Here is a 20660-nt window from a genome sequence, read left to right on the forward strand (position 1 = left end):
AACCATATTATCACCAATATAAATATTTCAATTTAATCTATAGCTAAAATAACGCTGATTATAAACTGTCCATGTGCTTACATATTTTATCAAAATTTCATTATTAACGTACAGAAGGAACAATTTGCGTTCAGATATCTACTGGTGCTGTTTTTTTATTTGATGCTTATTTCTCCATGTAGACTGAGCTGACACATTTCAAATGTGTTTATATATTTTTAACTTCGATCAATTATTTGATAATGTTTTACCTAATTCTAAAGCCATGTATTTACTAAGAAATAATGTTCCGGATACACAGTTATTAATATTAATAAGCTAAACAAAATATTTTCTAGAGTAATAGTGTTCAGTTATTAAAACCAACATCCCTGTTGTGGAAATCACTTCCTTCCAATTATGAACTAGAGCTTGTGCCACTTTCAATTGTAATAACCACATAAGTTTCCGAATATCATGTAGATGTTTCCGGGGACAATGCTGTGAAAATTCTGCCGTCCAAACAGTCAGTTTTTAGTCATGTTCCTTTTTTCTCACAGTGCTAACAGAAACAAAATGAAGTGTTTCTGAAAAGATATGATTTATTTGTGAAGCAATATAATTTGTTTTTGTTTTTCCAAACATTTCATTCTCAGTGAATACAGTGCTTTATTTATCTGCTTTGTTTCAAATAATTATTATTACAAAAGTTATGAATGTCTTTACTTAAATTACGACACTCGGTCGTTTTTTTTTGTTAATAACACCTACATTGTCGTCGTTACTAAAATAGTTAACCAATTCATGAGCTAGAACTTATTTTTAAGGAAACTTTGGAAGACTGATATCATATTTAGTATATTATTGACCGAAGGTAAAAAAAGTACAGTATTAATTGTTCAAATGGCATTTTAGTTCAGTTAACAATTTATTTACGAAAAAATAAGCACCTATGCTGTGCTTTATTCAGATTAAAAGTTTTTCCAAGTAGCATTTCATATATCTTTTGTATGTTATTGAGTAATGAATGATTAACCATCTCATTTACTATACAATCTTTACGAAAATTACCACAATTGCAGGATGCAAATAACAATAATAGGATATTTTTTTTTTTTTTACCAAGTGCATACAGTACATTTTTTTCTTACCTGTCGTTTAATGAAAACAATTTTTGCAATACTTTTTATTTTAAGTATGTTTTAAAGATATATTAAATAACACAAAAGAGATTTTCACTATCTAAATACATTTTGAATTATTATTAATAATTTCAAAAATATTTTCATCTAAAAATTAATGAAGAGATGTTTCGATTTAAGACCAGCAAGAAAAATTTTTAAGTAATGTACACTGCATATACGTTTTTTTCATGCATATTACTTGTAATTAAATGTACAAAACTAGGTAACCTAAATTGCAATGTAGGTACGTATATCCTACATAGTTTTATGTAACTCTGGTGACAATTGCTGCACTGACTTTTGTTTTCTGACGTTTGAAATCTTGACGTTCGTTTTCTGAATTTTTTTTATCCTGAAGTTTGCTGTCTTGACGTAACCGGGCCCGACGTTTGCTTGCCTGGTCTGTACGCGAAATAATAAAACCGGAAGTGCGCATTGTTCTTATGTTTGCATGACGTTTTATAGAAGTTAGCTATGCGCCAGGCTTTGCTTACAAGTCCGTATTAACACTTCACTTTACCGCTTCTCCGTTGCTCACCGTACCTGAAAATTAAATCATTAATATTCGATTTAGATATATGGCTTAGTAGAGTCGTGGGTCTGCGTCTTGAAACCATATTTCCTTTAAGAGAGCTTGTGCCCAGTATTCTGACGTTATAACGCTAATTATGTGACTTTTCTATTCTATCCATACCAATATTATAAATGCAGAAATTTGTCTAGGAAAATAAAGTTTGTTGTTTTTGACTGTTCCTTAAAACCCAAAGCCATACAAACCTAGCTAGATGAGATCCTGAATGATCAAAGACCAATGTGTGACATAATATAAAAACCTAGCTTTGTCCTTAAATCGGGATGGCTATTGCCCTGCATAGACGTGAACCGGTGGCCGAGCAAGCAGCTGGCGATCGATTGCTAAGGCTCCCAACACAGGTCTGGAAACAAGTCCCCCACTCACCAGACTAGCTCTAGAGACGTGAACCGGCTGGCGATGGATTACTAAGACTCTAACCACAAGCCCAAAATCCAGTCCCCCACTCACCAGGCTAGCTGTCTTCCTGCAGCGACGTGAATCGATTGCCGAACGCAAGCGGCTGGCGATAGATTGCTAAGACTCTAACCACAGGCCCCAAATCCAGTCCCCCACTCACCAGGCTAGCTGTCGTCCTGCAGCGACGTGAATCGATTGCCGAACGCAAGCGGCTGGCGATAGATTGCTAAGACTCTAACCACAGGCACCAAATCCAGTCCCCCACTCACCAGGCCAGCTGTCCTCCCGCAGCGAACTGAATCGATTGCCGAACGCAAGCGGCTGGCGATCGATTGCTAAGACTCTAACCACAATCCCCAAATGCAGTCCCCCACTCACCAGGCTAGCTGTCGTCCTGCAGCGACGTGAATCGATTGCCGAACGCAAGCGGCTGGCGATCGATTGCTAAGACTCTAACCACATTCCCCAAATGCAGTCCCCCACTGACCAGGCTAGCTGTCGTCCTGCAGCGACGTGAATCGATTGCCGAACGCAAGCAGCTGGCGATCGATTGCTAAGACTCTTAACCACAATCCCCAAATGCAGTCCCCCACTCACCAGGCTAGCTGTCGTCCTGCAGCGACGTGAATCGATTGCCGAACGCAAGCGGCTGGCGATCGATTGCTAAGACTCTAACCACAATCCCCAAATGCAGTCCCCCACTCACCAGGCTAGCTGTCGTCCTGCAGCGACGTGAACCGATTGCCGAGTGCGAGCGGCTGGCGGCCGGGTCCGGTGCGCTGTGCGCCCGCGCCGCCCGCGCCCGTTCCCGTCCCCGCCGTGCTCCAGCCGCCGCCGCGCTTGCCGCCCGCCGCGCCCAGCACGGGGAAGTAGTCGTCGTTGGTGATGTCCGGCGCGTTCTTGTGCTGAACGCGCAACAGAAAAAATTAGATTTTTCTGAAGTACCATTAACACTGGCGTTTAGAAAAATTCACAATATGAAATTAAGTTATAGTGAATTTTCCCGAACAAATCACGCGATATCCGGCCAATTAAACATCTCCATCCGACAGTTTAAATAAATAAAATAAATATATATACTATGATAATACACACATCGCAATCTAGCCCAAAAGTAAGCGTAGCTTGTGTTATGGGTACTACTTATAATACACAGATAAACACTGAGACACTGAAAAACATTTTCCAGTAGTGGGAATCGAACGCACGGCCTTGGAAGCAGAAAGAATATGCAGATGAATTGATGAACCGCCCAGTAAGGTATCGCCCTGTGTGATACCTCACTGGGCGATTACTTTAATTTGCCTTGAATCAGTTTTAATACCTTAATTTATTTTACCTTTTTCCAGTTGTAGGTTATATAATAGATACAGTGCTTCGATGATTATAATATATACTATACATATTATAGCTGAGAAAATATTACTTATACAATTCAAACATTTGTAAAGTGATGTATTATCAAATATATTACATGCAAAATTACTTACATGGCAAACGCTGGCTTAACTTTTCAAGATATGTAGTTGAAATTTACGTACCACGGAATTGTATTTAGACTTTTACGGATTCTAGATTTAGTAAAGTAAAAGTATTTACATTGCACTCGTGTGAAGCTGAGTGGATCTATTTTATATCTATTTTTAGTTTATTGATAATCTTTATTTGAACACCACAAGCAAGCCTTAAGCAAGTAAGAAAACGTAAGGGTTAAAAGAGCTTGTACCACTAAGAAACTTCTAACTCGCCTGGGTGAAATTATTTAATGACATACCTGAGCGTGACTCCGACGCACAGGTTCCGCGGCCCTCTGTCGTGACTGCGGCGGCACGTATGCAGTTGTTTGCTGCTTCGGCTGCTGCTGTTGCTGCTGTTGCTGCTGTTGTTGTTGCTGCTGCTGCTGCTGCTCTTCAGAGGGAGGCGGGGGCGCCGGCGATTGTTCTGCTTCAACCTACAATGATAACCAAGTTTTATTACCTGCAGCATTAATACGATATTTACTCGGTTGCAATCGACGAGACGTTTTCGAGTACGGAAATACTTAAACATCGGAGTAAAATGGATCTTATTTACATAAATCTAAAGCTCAAATTTGTCTACAGTTATTTAGCTCGGGCTCGCAACGAATCTTCGATTGCGAGCAAGCAAATCTTGTATAATGAGTACTGTAACTGTTACTGCGTTATTAGCATAAGCACAGGATAGATAATACTGAAGAAAGCCGTTATTCGAGATTCAACTGAGTGCACACAATTTTTTTTTTAAAAGCGCTTTTGTAAATATACTTAAGAGTTAGTAAATATTAGATGCTCTTGTTTCAGAATTATAACGCTCATTTTTGGGTTGACATAACATAATATATTACATCGTTTTCTGAGTATCAAACCCAGAAGACATTGTTTGTCAATTGACATATACCTAATATGTGTAATGAACATATAAATTCAAATCTTCTTTATTCATGTATGTCTACCGCAGGCAGTTATGAAGCGTTCAAACATACATATTTACACAATTGTGACGTGCTGGTGATAACTACGTTCGCTAACTTAAAGCTACGAGAGGGTTCTAAACGCGCCCTGGTCTAATAAGAGCCCACAACAACTACGCGTATATTTTTTTTTACATCACCATCTTACAGCTTATTAGTATTCAGCTACGAAGTTAGAGCAATTCATACCCAAGCTTTTTTACCATTTAAGTAATCCTTATATGATGTATGTATGTATGATTTTTCTATAAGCTTACGTTTGATAAAAACTTTGAACTTATTGAAGAAAATCTCAAAGATTTCATTTGGTAATTTGATATAATTAAAATAATAGTATACCAACTAAATTGTAATAAATTTTTATGCATAAATCAAGATTGAATACTAGAATACTATGTGCTACAAATAGCTTTCACTTGCAAAAAAAATCAAACTACAACTGTGACAGAAAATGTGGGTGTACCCTGATAAGCTGAACAAGTCTTCGTAACCCTCTCGGGTGTACAGGCGTGATGTTATGTTACTTGATTGCGTAAACAACGCATAATTATGCTATAGAAGCAATCGCGGTTGATTTGCTGTAATTTTTTAAAGAGTTCGATAGTCTGCCTCTGAAACCCTTCTTCAGATTTATATATATATATATATATATACTATTCCTTTTTGTTGGAAAAACCAACCTTCTAAATTATGCTTACCCTGTAATCATACTTACTGGCTTATTCCACGGTCCCTTGTTTTTTGAGTTCTCTGGGGCGGAGTCCTCGGACGAGTTATCGCGACCCGACTCGGGCGCTCCGGAACCGCCCTGAAGCACCTGTATCTTAAGCCCTGTGTAGTCCTTTACTGGCTCCTCGTAATCTTTCCATTCCTCTTCCTCCTGTATACAAAAAAAAAGATATTCCTCTGTGCAATTCACAAACGGCAAAAGAGCGATATAGAGCGTCAGCAATATTAAGATAAATGTAACGTTTATTATTTTTTACCAAGCTAAAAATTATTTTAAAATGTTAACGTAAAACTAACTAAACTAAAATAGGAAACAGAATATATAAAAAATGTAATGGAAACAAAATATGTGAAATTTTGTTAATGCATTCTATCTCATTCACTCCTATGTTTGTGTCTCTTCTTGATCTACATATTATTCAGTTTCCAGGGTAACTAAAATAGTTCTGTCGGATTCTCTGTCATACATTAATGTGTTTATTTCTTTATTGTGACGCATTTTTGTTTCATCATGTTTCAAATCACAACAATTATAAAGAAGTTTCACTTTAAGAAAAACAAAAATGAAAATTACTTTAATATATTCCATTGCAAATTTTTGCCTTTAATTTCATTATTTGGCATATGTTAAGAAAACTATTGATGATTATATGATGATAGTTTTTGAGTAAACCATTGCCATAGATTTTACTGAAAGAAATCAGATACAGCGGTAACATCAACGGTTCCGCAGAACGTTCCGGAATCAGAGGGTTTCCGCAGTATTTGTATATAGCTATCCGCGTTATATACAAATCCTGCGATAACCTAACTCTTCAGGTTATAAGTTAGTTAAGACCACGTTACGAATTCAAGCAAACCAAGTTATTAAGTGGGTGTACCATGCGACACGGTGGGTTAGGTTATATTGTGTAGAATAGGAGTTCAAAGTGTGTATCTGATAAAATACGATGACAAGAGGCTAAGCTTGATAAATATTTCTAAAAGTATTAGAAGAATAAACAAAACCAAAGATTATGTACAGACACCAAATAATTGATTAATTCTTACTTTTAGTTATGGTAGTAGTTTTAGTTTAGTTTTTAGTATTAATATCCCATTGTTGAACACAGGCCACCTCTCCCAGAAGGGATTTTGAGCATACACCCACCACTCTGCTTTAGTAAGGGTTGAGGTTTATAACGATTATCAGTAAGTCAATAATAGGAAAAATAGCTTAACATATTCTTCAAATTACAAGGTTGTAATGCCAATTTCATACTTGTGGTACCAAGAATTTCAATATATAAGAGAAACCCAAATAACAATGTTTTGTCATGCAATATTGAAGGCTTTTGTAGTCAATAAACACTAAGCCTAGGGCAGATTATATTCCTGGGTTTTCTGCATAATCTGCTGTAAGTTATTTATGTGGTCTTCAGTACTGTAGCCTTTGTAAAACCCAGCCTGCTCCAGGGGGATGGAATTCCCAAAGCCTTTGTGAGGCAATTTTCAATAACCCTAGAAAAAGGCTTATATTTGTTTGCAGTCCCCCAAAGACTGCCCTAAATATTGTTTTTTTAAACCGACACCTGCTGCAGAAGCAATTAAAAAATGCCAGATCAATAATATGACTATACTAAGACTTAGAAGGCCCTGAAAAGGTAGAACAGTTGGTGAACTACTGCATTGTATTCCTAATAGCATTATGAATGAAATGAGTAATCTAAAGTAGTAAGTACTTTCTAAATAAAACTATCCTTCATTAGAGATATTCTTAAATCTTATTAAAATACTTTAATATATTTATATACAAAACTAATATTAGTGATGAGGTTTTCTTTTACACCTATCTACCAAATAACAGTTAGCAGGTATTTTATCAAAAATATAGTGTGTTAAAATTTATTTAAGTAGTAATTTATTAGTAATAAATTACAAAAGAACATAAGATTGTCAAAAGAAATATTTCCACTTAAATAACACACGAAACTTTCGCATACAAATCGAGTTTGTACTTAATTGGATAACCTGCATAAAAGGACGAAGGAGTGTCATCGGTAAAGTTCAGGTCAGACGTATTAAAAGTAATGGAAAACACGAAAATTAATGAGATCGAATTATTCCACGCGACATAACTGTGTATTTGTGTCAATGTAATCTAGAACTTCACCTACGAAGCACTTCTATACCCACTTTGTATCACCTGCTTTTGACGTATGAAAAATACTGTAAAATCATGGCTCATCCACAATCTTTGAATAAAATTCTCACCCCCACTCGGCCGGATTCCTCCCCTTCTTGAGTTGGACGTTCCTTCTTAGGCCGCACGTCCGTTTTCTGTTTGGTATCATCAAGTTTTTTTGCTAATTCGTCAGCAGTCGCGAACTTTTTGACTGATTTCGACTTTTTGCGGTCCTTCTTCGCGAAGAAATCGTCCAGATCGGCCATTCTGAATTTTGAAGTGTGTATGTAGTTTCAATTTAATTAAACAGGTTACAGCAATATTGGAATAAAAGTGAAAAAGGGGGAAATTCGTAAAGGATCCCCCGGAATGATTTTTGTGGCAAGCGTGGCCGACTGTTTCTTTTTTTTAATGGCAGTATTCTTCGGTGTTGCCGCTTATTGTATTGAAACGTACCATTTTATTGACTACATTTCTACCAAATTACGACTGAAAAAGGTTGGAGCAAGTTTTTAGAAATATTTATTTAATGTATCCTAAAAAACAGATTACCGGAACTAAACTCCTTTTTATTGCATTGGTATGAACGCAATGGAATAAATAATTCTTGATTATGATAACTCTTTCTTCATACGCTTAAATTATAAGGACTTTCAAGAAACCGTTTTTTATTCTATTAACAAAAACTATCGGATTATTTAAAACAACCGGATTATCGGACATAGGCTTCACTATTCAGCAATAGCATTCAGGATTTTTATCTACAAACGGCCAGTCGTATCGACATAGGGCAATCGTCGATATTCTTATCTAATCTTACATTTACCTTCCCATTTGGAAGTGTACATTAGAAATTTAAACACCAGTTTCTAGTAAAAAAATATTAAAAATGTATGGAACCTTGGCGAGGACTAGTATTCTAGGGAGAAGTGTGATGAGAAATTTCATAAGGAACGGTTCTCATGGAGGTGTACCTGGCGAGGTAAGGATAACTTTGTATTACGTAATTGTATTTGATAAAGTTAAGTTTTACTGCGTTACATTAACTTAACTGTAAAGCACGAGGGATCCATGAAACTTGTCGATTATATTTAAGACCTTGTAGTATGGAAGTTCGTACAAAAGACCTATGTCTGAATTATAACCATCAATCGATTGATTATGGGTGCTGCTGAGTTTCTTGCCGGTTTCTTCTCGATGGAGACTGCCTTTCAAGTCTGTCGTAGAGTCAGTACAAATAGACAGAATTCTCGTACTCTGTCACAAATGAATTTAAAATTCAGAATTGTTAGTTTTGAGGTTAATCCTCGTTAACGTAAGTCTACAAGTAAACTTTTCTGCATTCGCATTCTGGGTATTCGGTTCTCTAAATCTTCATGTCTTATCTTTGATGCTACCTCGCATTCATTAATTATTAAATATTCAATGAAAACAATTACAGAATATGCCGATCGGCCTTAAGAGCCGTGCCTGGATAACATGGAACTTCTTTTGGTACACGGCAACTGGTTTTGGCGCACCATTTGTCCTTCTAGCTCTCCAAATGAAGAAGAAGTAATTTGGTAAGCTACGAACAGAAATCCTGCCTTACGTATAATCACAAAATAAGATTATCTTACTGAAGAGATTTTTTTTGCATAAAGATTATAGGCTGGTGGATGATATGATAGATTACTTTTCATTTCGAAAACTCCGCGATTTCTATAGGATCTAAAGCACGATACTGTCATAAAGTACATGTACGGATCATCTCTTCATTGCTGTACGGAATTTTAGTATTTGGTAAATAAGGTCTGGAATACATTTTAACCCGAAAATCATTTTATTTATATCACTTTACTTAATAATTGTAAATGTAACTTTCTTTCACAAAGCAAAATTCTCGTGACCATAGCCATATCGAAAAATGCGTGCTAAGCCGCGGACAGAACTAGTATTGATAACATCTTAAAACATTGATTGTTTGTTTGTAGCCAACGGTTGGACTCCTAATTTGGACACCCGTACAATCGGTTGCCTATTTTCCTTAAAATTTTCCTTCCTCATTATAAGGAAATAATTATTCCCTAAAATAATTATTTTAACATGCGATGAAACATTTTGTGTATAAGTAAAATGCGAAGTGCCTTTAAATACAAATGACGATAAAAGAAACAATGTAAAAAGTGACAAAATTAAACATTGTAAATATAATGCAATAAGTACATACAACTCAAATGGTCCGGTAAAATCCGTAAATGCGTTGCTTTATGTTAATACATTCCTTCTTCGTTGCCTGCAACTTAACACGTTAAAATTTTCTGCCATTTTTATCTTTATTGTAAGATAATGTTAAGTTTATAATCTTATGTATCTTAGTGAAGGCTGCCAATATGCAGTATATTTCTTTTTGCTGGAAATTGTCTCTTATTTCTTCACCTATAAAATGTATACTTGAATGACTAAGGTTAGCTGTTTGCAACATGTAAACGAAAGAACAATAGAGTCGTTTCTATGTTTAATGTTTGTATTTGCGGACTAAGTAAAGCCTAGCTGGTGTTTATGCATTTCGTAGTTTCTACTACCTATGCCAATGTCAATTCTGAGCAACATAATTGAGAAGTGCACTCAGACCCTCTTCTCAATATGCGTTGCACTATTGCACTTGTACTATCGGTACGTTATATTTTCCCCCTACAAAAATTGGTCACCGTTTATTGGACGTGGGCGCAGGCACGTACACAAAACTCTAATTCTCTTATTATTTCCTTTCTACTATGTTATATTTCTACTATATTTATGGAAAAGGATAGCACTGTTTTTACACCCACCTGAATTATATTACAGATCTGTGTACAAAAGAAATGGACACCATTGTGTATTCATATTTCGTAGATACATCGCGCGTTAAGTTATTAAAACCGTAGGACCATGTAGGCTCTGAAAGATTGCGTAGGCATTGTCTAGAATAAGTAGTATATTGAAATTCATAGGAATAATTTCGTATGAATAAATGTAAAACTTGTAACTGCAGTTATAAACATACTCAAAAGTGGATTCAAATTTGAAAAACAAATTTCTTTTCATGTAAATGGACCATTGAGCATGCCTTAGCTTTATTTTAATGAGAAGTTTACTTTATTTTTATCATTTGGAACCCTAAGTTTATCATTATGCGAACTTCCTTTATTTATTTTAAGTTATCTATGTGCATTTTTGTTTCAGGGTAGTACCTGAATATTGATACAGTGGTAAGTTATAAAACTGTAATACAACTCAAAAGTCATTTAATGAATTACTATAGCGTATAGTTTGTAAAACTTCTTATAAATAAATTATTTTAATTTAATTTTGGTAGTTTTATTTCAAAAACATTTTGGGTGCGTTCATTAAACTACCATTATCAAAGGGGCACACTTCCAATTTAAGTGAATAGGAACGCAGTGGTAGATTTCTGAAAAAAAAAAAAAAGTACAGTGATTCTTTGCAGAGAAAATCGAATTTTCTCTCAATTCACATTTGCAAAAGAAGTCGCCAGTAAATTATCAAAATGCTGGGTCCATTAGCTCGTGCTTCTAACAAACTCGGCAGAAATGTGATGACAAACTTTGTGAGGAATCATTCCCACGGTGGGGTTCCCGGAGAGGTGAGTTCTTAATTCGAATCTAAACATTACATAATCGTAAAATAATCGTATTTTTTTAATAAAGTGAAAGAATTCTTTTTATAACCCAAACATTGCACTGTGAAAACTGCCCTGGAAATTTCTAAGACTCCACAATCTCATTATTTTCCCTAAACGGGAAATGAAAATGTTATGAGGTTAGAGTCATTCAATAACAAGTATTTTTTACGTATATAATATATACTGTCTTATCTGTATTAGTTCAACCAAACCGAGGTTTTTTAATTATTGATCTAAGAGGACGATCTACCGCCACAAGCTACAAGGTTTATGAATTTGTTATATTGTAAAATGTTGTATGTTATTGATTAGAAAACGGTGACTACTGAGTTTCAAACATATTTTTTCTGGGTCAAATGTGCATGCCAAACTGCTGATAGTCACTATGATACAACTAAAGGACTTTACCAAAAGTTACATAGTAAAAAGGCCTCCCTGAAAAAATTTTTTTGATTTGTGTTTTTGACTTTATCAATCATGCAGCAACTAAAAGGGGATTACCAACTTGATCTTGGAAGAAAAAGTATCAATGGTATTTGCATATTATGTCATATTAAAATTTGTTGTTCTTACTCAATATTTGTTTATTATTTGTTAATATAGCCTACAGGCCTAAGAGCCATAACCAGGCCCACTAACTAAGATCTTGTGACATAAAATTTCTAATTGATTCTTGCATCAATGTAAATCATCCCTAATTTCAGAACCTGCCATTTGACATGAGCAACCGCTACAAGCTAACAGCACTGTTCATTGTCTATATTGGCTCTGGAATTTCTGCACCATTCCTGATCACCCGTCACCAGCTTCTCAAGAAGTAAGTTATTTTTTAGGTCTTTACTTTCTATTATTACATCAACATCATCATCATCATCATCATCATTAAATCTCACCATTACTGACCTACTACAGGACACGGGTCTCATCTCTGAAAGAGAAAGGTTTAGGTAGTACTCCCGCATGCTGGCCAAGCTTGCATTGGTAGTCAACACAACCCTTTGAGAACATTATGGAAAACACAGGCGCAGCTTATTTATTTTGCATAACTGGTTTGAACTCACCTCCGGAAAGTTAAGCCAGTGCATACCAGTATGCTATCTTAGGTTCCCTATGTAAAGTGAATTATTGCTGTTAGTTTAGCCAACCCTTCTGGTGTAGTGGTGAGAACTGTGGTCTTACTCATAAGTGGGAGGGCCAGGATTCAATCCCTGGCATCAAGAATTTTTAATTTCTGTATTTTGTCTGGTCTGGCACACAGGAGGCTGCAGCTATCTTGCTTGGTTAGGTTGATAAAAACTTACAAGAAAAAATTTACATTGGTGTTAACTGTATTGCATCTGTTCCTAAAAACTTAGGATTTCAGAAATTGTTCTTCAAACTAAAACAATAAATTTCTTAAACCACAAACGGCAAACTAACCTTTTGTTTTTATTACAGGTAATTTTTTGAAACAGTTGTGCTGATTTAGGTATAAGCTAGTAAAGTGTAAATTAAAACAATAAATTAATGTGATCAAATGTTGTTTCATTCCAAATCAATTTCTAAATAATATATTTCCATCCATTGGATTTCCGTAATTTTCTATTAGGTCAAAAAATATAAACACTAGAGGCATAGTAAGTAATTGATACATTAAAATATTCTTTTGCTTTATTAATTTTTTGGCAGTGAAGTATTATTTATTAACTTTATCTAGACATGAACTAGCAATGATGTAATAAAAACGAGAAAGTTTCAAGGTTGTTGGTACTCCACTCTAGCCAAGTTGCCAATCTAGAGGACTACGGAGCCCTAAACCCAGTTGATGGTAGACTTCACACGCCTTCTATAGGTAGGTATCGATTTCGGTGCCACCGGGCCCAAGGCTATCATCGCTCCGGCGCTCACCGATAGGTCCTTCTTCTGAGCCTCAATTGGTTACTTTTCTGAAAGCTGTTATATATATACCCAGCATACTATAATAGTCAAATATGGATTATGTATATATAGTTCAAATATGGATTACGAAGTACCATGTTAGACAAAGAATTGTAAAGTATTGGGTTTTTCTATCATATAGGTGGAGTGTGCCTAGCATACTTAAGAATATGCGAAAAACGCAGCATTAAGATGTGCTTTTTTGTCAGTACCAGCCAGGAGTTCTGTATATGGCGGTGTCTACCTGTTTCTCAAAGAGCATTTTAAACTGCACCGTCGCGTCGGTCGTCGGTAGCCCAGTATACTATTGTAGTCTTTGGTGGGCATTTGATAATAATGGATAATAAGCACCCGCATTGGAGAGGCATCCAGTGAACCGATTTGGAACAGCATTGGCAAATGGCAGCTGATCCGACAACACACGCCGGGGGCTCGTGGTCAGGACTTTGCGTATTCGCGATTGAAATTATGATAAAATATGAGTTATTGCCGGTTATACTCAATTTAGCTCAAAAAACATTGGACCCGTAGCCGTACACCCAGGTAACAAAAAAAGTCAATTAAATTAGACATTTGCCTTCTTTTTTGATCTGTCAGTGTTTGCAATTTTGAGTTTTGAACTGAAGACATGGCTGTACGGTAATAAACCTTTGCCTTTGGAAAGATTATAAAATAAAATAAATGAGTTTTGACTTTGGTCTATGGTACGTATTGTTGTGAAAAGTGAAAACCAAAAAAATCATGAAAACTTGAAAAGTGATTGGCAATTATTATGTTGTTTTTTCTCAAATTCGAACAGATTTAGTGAAAAAATGTAGCAAATTTATATCCCATACAGCTACTGCCTAAACCATTAAGAACAATAAAAATATAAATATTTTCAAGAATTCTTCGAAACTTCAATAAAGTTCAAACCGGCAACCTACACCCTCAAGCAAAATGAGTGAAACATTCTGTTATATATTGGACAATGGAGCTTATACGGCCAAAGTAGGCTTTTCCAACGCAGAGCCGAAAGTTGTACCGAACTGTATAATGAAAGCGAAGTCTGAAAGACGACGCCCTTTCATCGGATCACAAATCGACGAATGTAGAGACGCATCTGGACTTTACTACATTCTACCATTCCAAAAAGGGTTTTTAACGAACTGGGACACCCAAAAAACCATATGGGACTTCATTTTTAGCAAAGAATGTTGTCCAGTCAACTTGAGTGAGACACCTTTGATTGTAACCGAACCAATTTTCAATTTTTCGTCAGTTCAAGAGGCTATGACAGAAATCTTCTTCGAAGAGTATGAATGTCAGACTTTATTGCGTATAAATGCGACAGATCTGGCTGAGTACCAATATCGGAAGACCCATAATAATGAGTGCACAGTAGTTGTTGACTCTGGTTATAGTTTTACTTATATTGTCCCATACATCAAAGGTAAGTTTAAACATGTACTATGAGATTTTCCTGCTTGCAATCATAGAATTCTATTTCAACCATTGAAACTCATGTCACTGAGCTTCTTACATTGAGGCTCGATTGACGCAGTTGAAAGCGTTGAAAATGTCCAGCAGAGAGACTTATTTAATTAAATTATTTTGGTTCATAGATGTAGGTATCCTACACTATATACTATAATATATTCAATTTTTTCTAACTTTACTTATAAACATTATTTAAGTCTTAAGCATGCAACATACTTTATGCTAAAAAATTATAAAAAGATTGTTTAAATATTTACAAAAGTAAATAAAACATGAATTATAATAAGTTGGTTAATATGAATAATTGTGGACTCTAAGGTAAGAAGTACAGAGAAGGTATACGACGTATAGATGTTGGTGGGAAAGTTCTAACTAATCACATGAAGGAGATTCTGTCATACAGACAGTTGAACGTGATGGAGGAGAGCTATGTTATCAACCAAGCCAAGGAGGACTCATGCTTTGTGTCCCAAGACTTCATGGCTGACATGGAGATTGCTAAGCGGAAAGGTAATTTTTACAAACAACAGCAGAGCAGTCCAAGAGCATTGGTTGCATGCAAAACCTTAGCCTATCTCCATTCCTTGGTTCTAATGCTGGTCCCAATACTAATTGTTCAATGTGTGGACTGGCAAACTACACTAATTGTTCAATGTGTGGACTGGCAAACTAGCAACCAAAAAAGTTTGCCTGAACACACATTGGAAGTATAGTTGTTCCGAGTTGGTTTTAAGTGTCTGACTTACAAGACTATGTAATTTTCACAAATGTGACACTTAACATGTACAATTGCAGTTCTCCGCAACTTGTTCCATTAGCAACTTCTGTTCATTTTATCTGTTCCAGTCAAAAATTCATTCTAAAACTCGTCGCGTCGCACGGCCTATCTGTTGTTTGCTTCCTTACGGTTGTAGCATAATGATAATATCCCTATAACCTCCATCAAGAATTTACTATCTACTGTGAACAAGATTTTTCAAATCCGACTAGTAGTTCCAACAAACAAACGAACAAGGATTCTCTTTGTTTTTATTATTGCTATTGTTGCTGTATTCATGCCAACTATCAATTAATGTAGTTTTCGTTAGTGGCCGCTATTTTGGCACAATAAAAAAATTTTGGACGAGTCGGGAAGGCAAAAGATTCAACATCATCATCACCTTCACTGCTTGACATAATAGGTAGGCGACTTCAAAAACCCACGGTCCTGGCGCGCTTATATCTAGCGCATGGTGTCGCCTGTCTAATTCGTTGGCTGTCGCCATTTCAGCATTTTGCGATCTCAACGTCCATCGGTTCTCCTAACTATATGCCGCGCCCATCGCCACTTCAGCTTCGCATTTCGTTAAAATGTGTCTGCCTCATTTTTGATTTGATCTAGTAGAGATACTCCGAACCATCGTCGGCTGAGTGACTCTTAGCCTTCTTATGAAGCCCATAAAAAGCGACCACCTATTAGAAATTCCAGAACACCCACTGTTCGAAGATTTGGTTGGACCACCAAGAAACTATTTTCACTTTATATATAAATTTTCAGGACCAACCAACACTATAGTAAAAGATTACGTCCTACCAGACTATACGACAATAAGAAGAGGTTTTCTCCGCGATGTAGTCAGACCTGACGAAGACCTTGAACAGCAAACTTTACGGCTGAACAACGAACGGTTCTGCATCCCAGAACTGCTATTCCGTCCATCAGATGTAGGCATACCACAAATGGGTATACCAGAAGCTATAATTAATTCAATCGAAGCATGCCCCGAGGAAAACATGGAGAGTTTATTGGAAAATATAATTTTGTACGGTGGTAATACAATGTTCCGAGGTTTTCGGGATAGGACTTATAACGAAGTCCGAGCATTGGCTTTGGATCATTATGATGTAAACGTTACATTGGGTGAGAATCCCGTTACATATGCATGGGAGGGTGGTAAAATGATGTTCCGCGATCCAGAGTTTTATTCTTTCTGTTTGACGAGAGAGGAATACGAGGAGGAGGGTAGGCCCTTAGCTTTCGAGAGGTTTGATATATAACGGCGTAAGCGAGCCAGGAAGGCCTCAGAGTAGATTCCCGGTTCGATAAAGTGCAGTGAAGTTGCCCACGGCTGGGTACAGGACTCCTCTAATAGAAGATAGGCTTTTAGACTCATCAAGCTGCTTCAGTGCGGAAATGTTTGGGTTGAGCGTGCTTTCTTAAGCAATATAAATTGATAATAACTGCATTCTTTAAAATCCTAACTATACCAAATAATCATAAAACCTTCATCAGGAAGTGCTTAAAAAGGTCTAAATCTCTATCCTATGCCCGAGACCTAATTACTTCCAAAAAAAAGGAATAGTGACAATAAAATTAAACTTAATATAATATAGTTGTGAAAAAGACTGACACGTTATCTATAGGATTATTATATCTATCTCACGAAAAATGTTCAGCTTCAGTTGTTGTAATACGATATGTTTAATGAGTTTTAAACACAGAGTATAGTATAATAGTAAGTCAACTGCTTTGTATATGTTTAATGAGTTTTAAACACAGAGAATATAGTATAATAGAAAGTCATCTGCTTTGTATACTCATAGAGAATATCGGCGCGCAAGCAAAACCGAGCCGCTGTGACGCAGGCGACCGCATCAATTCATTACACTGTCGTGTGGCTGAGTTGACTCTATCTGTACTGTACTATATAATATGTAACTTCTTCGTGAAATAGATCAACTGTATATACAAATACTTGCATAAATTAAAGTAATTTAGAATTATAATGGTGTTTTATTGAGTACTATTACTTCCATAGCCCTAAAACTACTACTGTATTTTATATTTATGCTGTGTAGTGTCGGATAGAGAATACAATTGTCACGAAAGACACCCGCAGGAAAACCTGCGGGTGTCTTTCGTGGTGATGAAGTGAATATGTTCTATAAACGTGCAGCAGTGTCCTTTCTGCTACTACTACTATTTACTGCGATCAAGAACCCGTCTGCCCAGCGTCGTGATTATGGGCAAATACTCCCATTGGGAGACTCCATTAGTCCAGCAGTGGATTGTTAGAGGTAATTGATGACTTTGTTAAAAGTGCAATGTTTATATGTATTATAAAAAAAACAGCTAAGTGCGTGGTGAACTTGCACAAAAGGGTTCCTAATGATGATGATTTACAGGAAAATTAGTATTTGTACACGTAAAACCGTCCATCATTCACGTCGTAGCAAAACCACTTGTGATTTTGGCACAGATATGGTTGAGTATACTGAGATTAACATCATCAAAACAACCCATTACCCAAAACAGGGTATAGGTCCTCTTACAATGAGAAGGGGCTAAGGCCGTAGCCCACCACGCTAGCTCATTGCGGATTGGTGGAATTCACATATCTTTGAGAACATTATGGAGAACTCTCAAGCCGGTTTCCTCAGGTTTTTTTCTTCACCGTTGAAGAAAGTGATAGTTATATCCTGTAATCCTGGGGAAATATCGAATTCCCAAGGTTGCCGCACAGGGAATGTTGCTACATGTGCCTAGGTCTGAGTTGTGTCTATCTGATTTTTTTTCGCATTTCACAATAGTTCACGCGAGCGAAGCGCGGTCCGGTCATAAGAGTATAAAACGGAAAGGGAAAGAAAACACATATTTAAAATCCCCATTTTATTTCAACGCAATAAAAAATTAATGTACACAATATTTCTGTTTAATTTACAAGAAAAAAAACTTGACACACAATATCGAGTAAATATAAACAATGACCATCGAAAACAATTAAGGTAACGAGCATGAGAGAGAAAACAACTTCTCTTTTAGTATATATTATCTTGTTTCGTTGGCTTTTGTTTAGACACGTTTAGCCGTTGTTTCTTGATATATACAATTAATCCTATACAAATTGAAGAATTAAACCGAAACCTTAGTAAACAAAATGAAAAATGCCATTCAAATCATTATTAATATGGAAAAAACAAAATAACTATGTAAAATATAATATACTAACAGCTATGTATCACATATCTAATAATTGAACTAAAATTAAACCCATTTCATATTGCAAGTTTGGAACTGTTATATCTCACCACGACTCTTTGTGACTCCTAGCATGTGATTTAAACGTTCGCCATAGAGTTTTTTTCATACAACATTAAGTTAACATACCGTTAGCTTTAACGGTTTAAAGAAAAACACTGAATGGACGGCAAAAAAGTGTTTAAAAAATCGCAATATGAATAATATGGTACAATCATTTCTAAATCTAGAGTAGAATATTTATAACGCAATGACTATTTATTGTTTAAAAAAGGTAACAATAGTAGATACATTCTCCAACCTTTAAAAAGAACAGTTAGTATAATTCTTTAGCGCGCAATAATGGTGCAGAATATATTGTACACAAATCTGTAAACTTAACTAATTTCTAGGTCTTAAAGTATTGCAATTATTTTTACAGTGTTCCCGATGGAAACACATATCGCTTTTAGACCAGCTAGTTTAGTTTAGTCTTGATATAACAGACTTGGCAACAGCCCTGCCGTGCTAATGAAGAAAGCGATTTATTAATATGAAAATTAAGCTTAATTTGCTCGTCCGCGAAAAGCAGGAGAATCAGTACGGTTTCATTTATAATTTCTTCAATCTTTATACTCCACACCGAAAGATCTTAGACACAGAAACATTCTCTGTATATGTCGACTAAAATTATTAAACAATTATTCAGGTCAAACGTGCGTAGTGAGTACATTGCCGAAGATCCTTTTGGTGTGAATTATAAAGATTGAAGAAATTATAAATGAAACCGTACTGATTCTCCTGCTTTTTGCGGTGTTTTACAAATTAGGCTTTATTTTCATAATGGAATTTTGCAAAGTAATACTCCTTCTAACATCCTCTATTTGAAAAAAGCAATTTTTTGACAATTAGCTAAAACTGAGTTCCACACTTATGTTGCATCTGTAAAACCTACGTGTCACACAATTTTTTTTTTAATGTAAGATATGTAGATATGACGTAGAAAACGGGTAAGGTATAGTCCAATTCAAACTTTATGTCGTCCCGGAAGCTAACTGCGAGTGTAGCTTCGCGCAGGCCAACCATACAGTCCCGCCTATTGGCTCATACCGAATATTGAATTTTGCGTATCGAAACGAACGAAGTTCGAGAAGTCATAAAGTTTGATTCGGACTATACGTACGTATATCTCTTTTTGCAGATGCAGGATAAATCTCAACAGTTTTAGCAAAACGACAATTATTTCCACTTATATTAGCATGGCAGAATGTCACTCTGTTCGCATTATTAACAATAATTAAACTCAAAGTTTGTATATCTGTACTTTCCCTCCCATGGATAACACAAAAAGAACAACCTCACGTCATTAATGGATGCCCTGATTTGGGCATAAGGAATGGATGAAATATTAATATGCGAGTTCACAGGTCGTCAACTCCGATGTGTTTTGTTCATTAGATGAAACATTATGCAAATGGAATGATTATTGTCGCCTTTGCTCACTTATCGACTCAAAGACAGTTCAACTCGGACTTTATGTCGTCAACTTGTTATCAACCAGTGGACGACGAGTCAACCAGTCTATAACTAAGACGGTTTCTATTAACACATAAACGAACTGCCAACCCGTCGTCGACGAAAAGACTTGCCAACAAAATGAGTTGCCAACTTGTGGTAATGAAGGCAATATGGATTAGAAGTGTATATCGAGTGTGCAACTCGTAGTCCACTTGCCGTCAACTATTTTTACTTTGTATAACAACTTGTTTTATGTCGCAAAAAAAAAAAATATAACTTTTCCATCCTCCTAATAAAAAGAAAATAAAAACACAATACGTAACTATTATTGTCCCGAACCAGAAATCGAACTTAGGACCTCTTTATGCGCTAGTCGAATATGCCAACCAACGCGACATTTTAGAAGCACCAAAATGTTTTTCAATGTTATTCCATTTTTCATGTTATCCAAAATATATGTTTTTTGGTTCAGTCTAGTATTTTGTTAAGGGAACGTTTTTTTTTTTGGAATCAATTTGAAAACTATTTACTAAACGTTACACCGATA

At 36.0% G+C, this 20660-nt stretch overlaps 3 protein-coding genes across 4 annotated transcripts; 2 read left to right on the forward strand and 1 right to left on the reverse strand.

The window, feature by feature from the left end:
* Positions 1 to 1134: 1134 nt before the first annotated feature.
* On the reverse strand, positions 1135 to 7945 carry LOC120624952 (protein CDV3 homolog). The gene is made up of 5 exons (XM_039891791.1): positions 7628 to 7945; positions 5361 to 5525; positions 3929 to 4105; positions 2861 to 3059; positions 1135 to 1706 (listed from the first exon to the last, which is right to left on the reverse strand). Exons 1-4 carry the CDS (start codon positions 7802 to 7804, stop codon positions 2865 to 2867), a joined length of 714 nt encoding a protein of 237 aa, XP_039747725.1. The 5' UTR covers positions 7805 to 7945; the 3' UTR covers positions 1135 to 1706; positions 2861 to 2864.
* A 330-nt stretch (positions 7946 to 8275) lies between these two features.
* LOC120625114 (cytochrome c oxidase subunit 7C, mitochondrial-like) lies at positions 8276 to 12023 on the forward strand. Of its 2 annotated transcripts, XR_005658785.1 has the most exons (3): positions 8276 to 8520; positions 8980 to 9100; positions 10743 to 11015. XR_005658785.1 is itself a non-coding variant. In XM_039892046.1 (2 exons), exons 1-2 carry the CDS (start codon positions 8428 to 8430, stop codon positions 12021 to 12023), a joined length of 210 nt encoding a protein of 69 aa, XP_039747980.1. In that variant the 5' UTR covers positions 8288 to 8427. The 2 variants fall into 2 exon arrangements, 1 of the variants encoding a protein (XP_039747980.1); XM_039892046.1 differs by lacking the exons at positions 8980 to 9100; positions 10743 to 11015 and adding an exon at positions 11907 to 12023 and having other exon boundaries at positions 8288 to 8520.
* A 1763-nt stretch (positions 12024 to 13786) lies between these two features.
* LOC120625315 (actin-related protein 6) lies at positions 13787 to 17361 on the forward strand. The gene is made up of 3 exons (XM_039892349.1): positions 13787 to 14551; positions 14917 to 15108; positions 16136 to 17361. Exons 1-3 carry the CDS (start codon positions 14059 to 14061, stop codon positions 16633 to 16635), a joined length of 1185 nt encoding a protein of 394 aa, XP_039748283.1. The 5' UTR covers positions 13787 to 14058; the 3' UTR covers positions 16636 to 17361.
* The last annotated feature ends 3299 nt before the right edge of the window (positions 17362 to 20660 follow it).

This window comes from Pararge aegeria, chromosome 7, assembly GCF_905163445.1.
Source record: "Pararge aegeria chromosome 7, ilParAegt1.1, whole genome shotgun sequence".
NCBI lineage: Eukaryota > Metazoa > Arthropoda > Insecta > Lepidoptera > Nymphalidae > Pararge > Pararge aegeria.

Coding starts and splice junctions, on each gene's coding strand:
- LOC120624952 (XM_039891791.1), bottom strand. CDS start 7,804: ATGGCCGATCTGGACGATTTCTTCGCGAAGAAGGACCGCAAAAAGTCG. Junction 4,106..5,360: donor AGGGACCGTGGAATAAGCCA/GTAAGTATGATT, acceptor TTATCATTGTAG/GTTGAAGCAGAACAATCGCC. Junction 3,060..3,928: donor TGCGTCGGAGTCACGCTCAG/GTATGTCATTAA, acceptor TTGCGCGTTCAG/CACAAGAACGCGCCGGACAT.
- LOC120625315 (XM_039892349.1), top strand. CDS start 14,059: ATGAGTGAAACATTCTGTTATATATTGGACAATGGAGCTTATACGGCC. Junction 14,552..14,916: donor TATTGTCCCATACATCAAAG/GTAAGTTTAAAC, acceptor GTGGACTCTAAG/GTAAGAAGTACAGAGAAGGT. Junction 15,109..16,135: donor GGAGATTGCTAAGCGGAAAG/GTAATTTTTACA, acceptor ATAAATTTTCAG/GACCAACCAACACTATAGTA.
- LOC120625114 (XM_039892046.1), top strand. CDS start 8,428: ATGTATGGAACCTTGGCGAGGACTAGTATTCTAGGGAGAAGTGTGATG. Junction 8,521..11,906: donor ATGGAGGTGTACCTGGCGAG/GTAAGGATAACT, acceptor CCCTAATTTCAG/AACCTGCCATTTGACATGAG.